A 6,534-nucleotide genomic window follows, 5' to 3' on the forward strand; every position below is an offset into this window, starting at 1 on the left:
GGACAAGAAAAGTATTTCACACATTCATTGCACTTGGAATAGGAAAGGCTGCTTTCCATAATACATTCTTTGATGCACATGGAGAGTTGAGGACCAGGTTAAAAAAAACTGACTACTTTCTTATTCAAGAAGACTACCTCTTGTATGGATTCTGTAGTGAACTTGAACATTTGAGGATGGGATAAATGATATTCCATGTTCATTATATTTGTAACATTTATGTCCAGGAAGGATTTGGTGTTGAACTTTAAGATCTGAGAACTGTGTAAAAGGTTTGCCACATTCAATGTATTTCTAAGGTTTATCTCCATTATGGATTCTATGTTGAACTTGAAAATTTGAGAAATCTGCAAATGATTTCACACACTTATATATTTGTAAGGTTTGTTTTCGGTGTGAATATTTTGGTGAACTTTAAGTTGGAAAACTGATAAGTTATTTTCTACACTTATTTTATTTATATGGTTTATCTCTAGTATGTAATCTATTGTGAGTTTTAAGACTTGAAGACTGTGTAAAAGTGTCCCCACACTCATCCACTTTTTAAGGATTGTTTCCAGTATGGATTCTATGGTGAACTTTAAGATCTGAAGACTGTGTAAAACATTTGCCACATTCATTACATTTGTAAGTTTTGTCTCCTATATGAATTCGATAGTGAACATGAAGATGTGAGGACTGTTTAAAACATTTTCCACATTCATTACATTTGTAAGGTTTGTCTCCAGTATGGATTCTGTGGTGAACTTTAAGTTTTGAGGACTCCTTAAAAGATTTCCCACATTCATAACATTTGTAAGGTCTGTCTCCTGTATGGATTCTATGATGAGCTTTAAGATTTGAAGAGTCAGTAAAACATTTACCACATTCATTGCATTTGTAAGGTTTGTTTCCAGTATGGAATCTATGATGAACTTTAAGGCATGAAGAGTGAGTAAAACATTTGCCACATTCATTACATTTGTAAGGTGTGTCTCTAGTATGGATTCTATAGTGAGCTTTAAGATTTGAAGACTGTGTAAAACATTTGCTACATTTACTACATTTGTAAGGTTTGTCTCCAATATGGATTCTGTGGTGAACTTTAAGGTTTGAGGACTTGTTAAAAGATTTCCCACATTCATAACATTTGTAAGGTTTGTCTCCTGTATGAATTCTGCGGTGAGCATGAAAAGTTGATGATTGTGTAAAAGATTTTCCACATTCATTACATTTGTAAGGTTGTTGCCAGTATGGATTCTATGATGAACTTTAAGACTTGAAGACTGTGTAAAGCATTTGCCACATTCACTACATTTGTAAGGTGTCTCTTGAGTAGAAATTCTGTAGTGAGCCTTAAGATTTGAGGACTCAGTTCTCTCAGGAGAAGTATCTGGAACTTCCTGATCTGTTTCAGGAATGAAACCATTTTTTCTTGCAAACAGATGATTTCCATAATCACATATATCACACTCTTCACTGGCATCTCTATATTCCCAGAATTTGTTTCTATGTAGAGGTGAAAGTTCAATACATGCAAATTTTTGTGTTATTTCCTTCAAAAAATAATCCTGTGTAAATGCCTTTGTGAATAGGTTCTTGGTATGATCACAACATAGACCTGAAATTAATGAGATCATGTCATTATTTGACATTTTACAATTTGCTGAAAATGATACACATGCATAATTGAAGAAATAGCAGTAACCTGAGGAGAATCATAGCAAAAGCATACAACACAGAACTGCAGTAATTTTATTCCAAAGAAACAAATGCCAAAAATATAATATAATGTGTTATTAGATATTTCATGAAATATATATATATATATATATATATATATATATATATATATATATATATGTATAAAACCATCATCAATAATTATTCCGTATAACAGATAACTTGAAACAAACTTGTTGCAACTATCATGCAGTAATAACAAAAGACATCTACTCAGTATGAAATTCAATTACCAATATAGATGCAAGTAATTATTCCAAAGACAGAATAATTTAAAAAGGAACTAGAATAACTTTATTGGAATTGAATACTACTGTAAAAGTAAATAATAGATTTAGTATCAATAAGACTATATATTAAAAATAAGGTAATAGAGCACTGAGCAGACTTGGGTGGCAGCTCTGCCCCCAACCTCCAAGAACCCAGAGGAAGCACGGATCCCAGGTGCTCGAACTCAGGCAGTATCTTAGGTAAGCAGACAGCAGGGCCTGCCCTAAACAGGGAGTAACTGGGAACCAAAAGGACCCAGGAAGTCACTCCAGGCCTGGAACACTGGTTCCTTCCGGTCTGGGCCAGAGCACTGAGCAGATCTTGGGTGGCAGCTCTGTCCCCAACCTCCAAGAACCCAGAGGAAGCAGGGATCCCAGGCGCTCTAATTTGGACAGTGTCTTAGAAACTAGTTCTCAGATCTGAGGCCTAGATCAGACCTCTGCCAGGTCTGCTGTTGTGTGGACCCCGGATTCCACCTGAGACATACTGGAAGTTCCACTCAATCCAGATCCACAGAGGAACAAATGAACTCAGAGTTCAGACAACGTTTCCTGGGATATTCTAGAGGAGACACTGCACCCAGAACAGCAGACACCTAGCTGGACTACTACCTTGGAGGCACCATATCCTGAGGCATCCTAGAGGTACCACTGTAATCAGTGCAGCTGGAAAAGATCACAGAGACATCTGGACCCCTAGGAGATCAGACACAGCTAGATAACTAGAAAGACAGGCTTCAGTCAGAGACAGCAAGTACAGGCAGCACTAGAGTTAACCAGATGGCAAAAGGCAAGAGCAAGAATGTAAGCAACAGAAACGAAAGTTACATGGCATCATCAGAACCCAGCTCCCCATCAGAGCAAGCCCTGAACACCCCATCACACCAGAAAAGCAGGATTAAGAATTAAAATCACTTCTCATGATGATGATAGAGGGCTTTAAGAAAGACATAAATAACACTCTCAAAGAACTTAAGGAGAGCACTGGTAGACAGATAGAAACCCTTAAAGAGGAAACACAAAAATCCCTTAAGGAATTGCAAGAAAATGCAACCAAATGGGAAAAGGAATTAAACAGAACCATGCAGGATCTAAAAATGGAAGTAGAAACAATAAAGAAATCACAAAGGGACAATACCCTGGAGATAGAAAACCTAAAAAAAAGATCAGGAGTCATAGACACAAGTATCACCAACAGAATACAAGAGATGGAAGAGAGAATCTCATGTGCAGAAGATACCATGGAAAACATTGACACAACTGTCAAAGAAAATGCAAAATACAAAAAGCTACTAACCCAAAATATACAAGAAATCCAAGACACAATGAGAAGGCCAAACCTAAGGATAATAGGTATAGATGAGGGGGAAGACTCCCAACTAAAAGGACCAGTAAATATCTTCAACAAAATATAGAGGAAAACTTCCCTCACCTAAAGAAAGAGATGTCCATAAATATACAAGAAGCTTACAGAACTCCAAATAGTTTAGACCAGAAAAGAAATACTTCCCGCCATATAATAGTCAAAACATCAAATGTACAAAACAAAGAAAAAATACTAAAAGCAGTAAGGGAAAAAGGCAAAGTAACATATAAAGGCAGACCTATAAGACTTACACCAGACTTCTCACCAGAGATCATAAAAGCCAGAAGATCCTGGACCGATATCATACAGACCCTAAGAGAACACAAATATCAGCCCAGTCTACTATACCCAGCAAAACTGTCAATCATTATTGATTGAGAAACCAAAATATTCCATGACAAATCCAAATTTACACAGTATCTCAACACAAATCCAGCACTTCAAAGAATAATTGGTGGAAAACTCCAACACAAGGAGGGAAACTACAACCTAGAAAAAGCAAGAAAGTAATCTTCCAAAAACCCCAAAAGAAGAGAGTTACACAAACATATCTCCACGGATGTTAGCCCAGAAGCTTGGATTATCGAAGACTCAACCCACAGGCCACATGAAGCTCATGAAGAAGGAAGACCAAGAAGGGATGCCTCAGTTCTACTTAGAACGAGAAATAAAAATGCTCAAGGGAGCAAATAGGGAAACAAAACATGGAACAGAAACTGAAGGAGGGGCCATCAGGAGACCTTTCACCTGGGTATTCACCCCATGTACAGCCACCTAATCTAAATACTATTGTGGATGGCTGGAAGTGCATAATGTGAGGAACATGATATAGCTGTCTCCTTAGAGGTCTGCCAAAGACTAAAACACTCAGAGGACAATGTTCACAATTAACCACTGAAATGATCAGGGGTTTCCAATGGAGAACTTAGTGAGAGGACTGAAGGAGCAGAAAGGGTTAGTGACCCCAGGTGGAAAGCAACAATACCAAACAACCAGAGCCCCCCAGGGTCTAAACCACCAGCCTGGGAACACATAGGGAGGGACCCAAGACTCCAGAGGTATATGTAGGGGAGGATGGCCCTGTCAGACATAGGTGGGAGAGGAGTTTCTTGGTCCCATAAGAAAAAATGAATGAAAAATGAATGAATGAACACACAGTGGGGGGGGGATGTGAGGGCGGGGAGGGGATAGTGAGGGGGGTAGGTGTGGTCACTGCCTCATAGAAACATGAGGAGGGGGATGGGATAGGTTTCTGGGTGGTGGGAGGAAGTAGGCTAAGGGGATAAAATCTGAAACATAAATACTACAACCAATTTTAAGAAGCGGGGAAAAAAAAAGTCTTCAGAACCAACATCTTTAAAAAAATGTCAGCGCCCTGGGGGTGGAAATTTTTTTTTTCTTGATACTAAAACTTGTTCTGAGAATTGTATATTGCAGAATACACAGCCTTGGTGTATCTACTCATCAAGCATACTGAGCAGACCTGCCCAAACTTCTGATGTCCTGGAATTCCATCTGGATTCAGTGAAGACACAGCATCAGAGGCTTATCAACTTACTCTCCCCCAACCCCTCTTCTAAAATCTCAATGCCCTTAATCAGCTTGAAGAAGTTAAAGAAGAGTCAGCGCCCCTATTCACTGAGCTTGGGGACTAATGTGGTTAATAATGGTCTGTCTTTCTAGAGACAAGTAGTGGTTTTTGTTGGAACAGGGGGGATTAGCTAGGACTTACTGCATAGCCATAACTATTGGTAGAAATCTGTATACTTATTATCAAGATGAATTTATAAATTCTTAAATGGTACAGAATTTACTTTGATTTCAAATTAAGGTTTTCATGGGTACAAGCCTCTTATTAATATAAAAATGAGATGAATATTGATACTCCCATGGGCATTGTGCCTGTATAACACATGTAGGAATACAAGGCCTAGACTCAGCCCTTTTTAACTTTTTTAACTGATTTGGGACAGTTAACCTATGAGTTAAGGGACTATAGCAAACGCATGGTTTTGAGTTTATTGTTAGGGTGTTTTCCATATCTTATTTAGAAATAGCTGAGAGGAGTGAACAGACAACAGTCCAGGTTACCTTACATGGATAGTTGTTTTCAAAAAAATCAGAAGTCCATAGAACTGACACTACAAATATTTCTATATTAATGTTCATTTGATTAGAGACCTGTCTGCTCCTGACAGCTTCCTGTCGTGGATTCTAAAAAGAAACTGAGCATCCTTGAGTTACTCCAGTTGTGTGGTGACAGCCACTAGACAAGAATTGCCTCTCTCCATCTACAGACAAATATTACTGTCCAGAAAAGGACACACATGCAGAATAGTCGACTGATTATATCTGCCTAGACAGAGTAATCAGTCCTTAATAATCCTGCATCACCAAGGTCTGTCAGATGATTTGGGCCAGAAGGCTGAAGATTGATGCTCCAACGTTCGGTAGTATAGGGGCTTTTCAGGTGTTCAGAGGTCTCTATAAATTGGCTGAGTTTTAGAAGCTATGCTTTGTGCTTCCCACAATTATAGTTAACTCAGTCATTCTGGATTTCTGACTGGGTTGAAAAACTTATAGCTATTTACCATAAGAGAAAAGATTTGAGTGGATGGTAGTCAGCTGACATTCATCCTAAAGCCAGGTTCAGAACTAAATGTTTTAGTTAGGATAGATGACAGAGGTGCTGGTTAGTCAACAAAATGATGGATGGATATTAGGACTATCTTGTACCTCACTGGTACAAATTGGCATAATTATGCTCTAATTGTATTTTGAGAGAAAAGTTTCATTTTAACAGGAAGGGTGATGTGTAGGAAGAGCTAAGGTAGGAGGAGTACTGAGAGCAAGAAAAGGAGTAAGAAGAGGAGGAGAAGAAGGATAGGAGAAGCTAGGTGATGAAAGAGAGAAAGAGGGGGGAGACAGGAGGCAGATATTCATGTATCTCCACCAGTCAAAGATAGTTGTATATCTAGGTCGGTCAGTGGGTTACACCTCTGATTGAAACAATTCCAAACTTTATAACGCTTATGATAACATTATTTTAAAAAAATGTATAAATGCAAAAGGAAAAGGGGGCAGTGATAGGGGTTTCTAAGGGCGGTGGTGGGGGGGGAGTGGGTGGGGGGGAATGGGGAAAGGGGAGGCATTGAAGTGTAAATAAAAATATCTAAG

At 38.6% G+C, this 6,534-nt stretch overlaps 1 protein-coding gene across 1 annotated transcript in view; it reads right to left on the minus strand.

The window, feature by feature from the left end:
• Positions 1-543: 543 nt before the first annotated feature.
• Positions 544-6,534, minus strand: part of LOC117716427 (uncharacterized) — an 83,788-nt gene continuing 77,797 nt past the window's right edge. Inside the window, exons 6-7 of the mRNA XM_076941735.1 lie at positions 864-1,223; positions 544-641 (exon numbers count right to left, since the gene is read on the minus strand). Coding sequence (XP_076797850.1) covers positions 544-641; positions 864-1,223 — 458 coding nt within the window. The remainder of the gene's footprint in view (positions 642-863; positions 1,224-6,534) is intronic.

Source organism: Arvicanthis niloticus, chromosome 10, assembly GCF_011762505.2.
Source record: "Arvicanthis niloticus isolate mArvNil1 chromosome 10, mArvNil1.pat.X, whole genome shotgun sequence".
NCBI classification, from domain to species: domain Eukaryota; kingdom Metazoa; phylum Chordata; class Mammalia; order Rodentia; family Muridae; genus Arvicanthis; species Arvicanthis niloticus.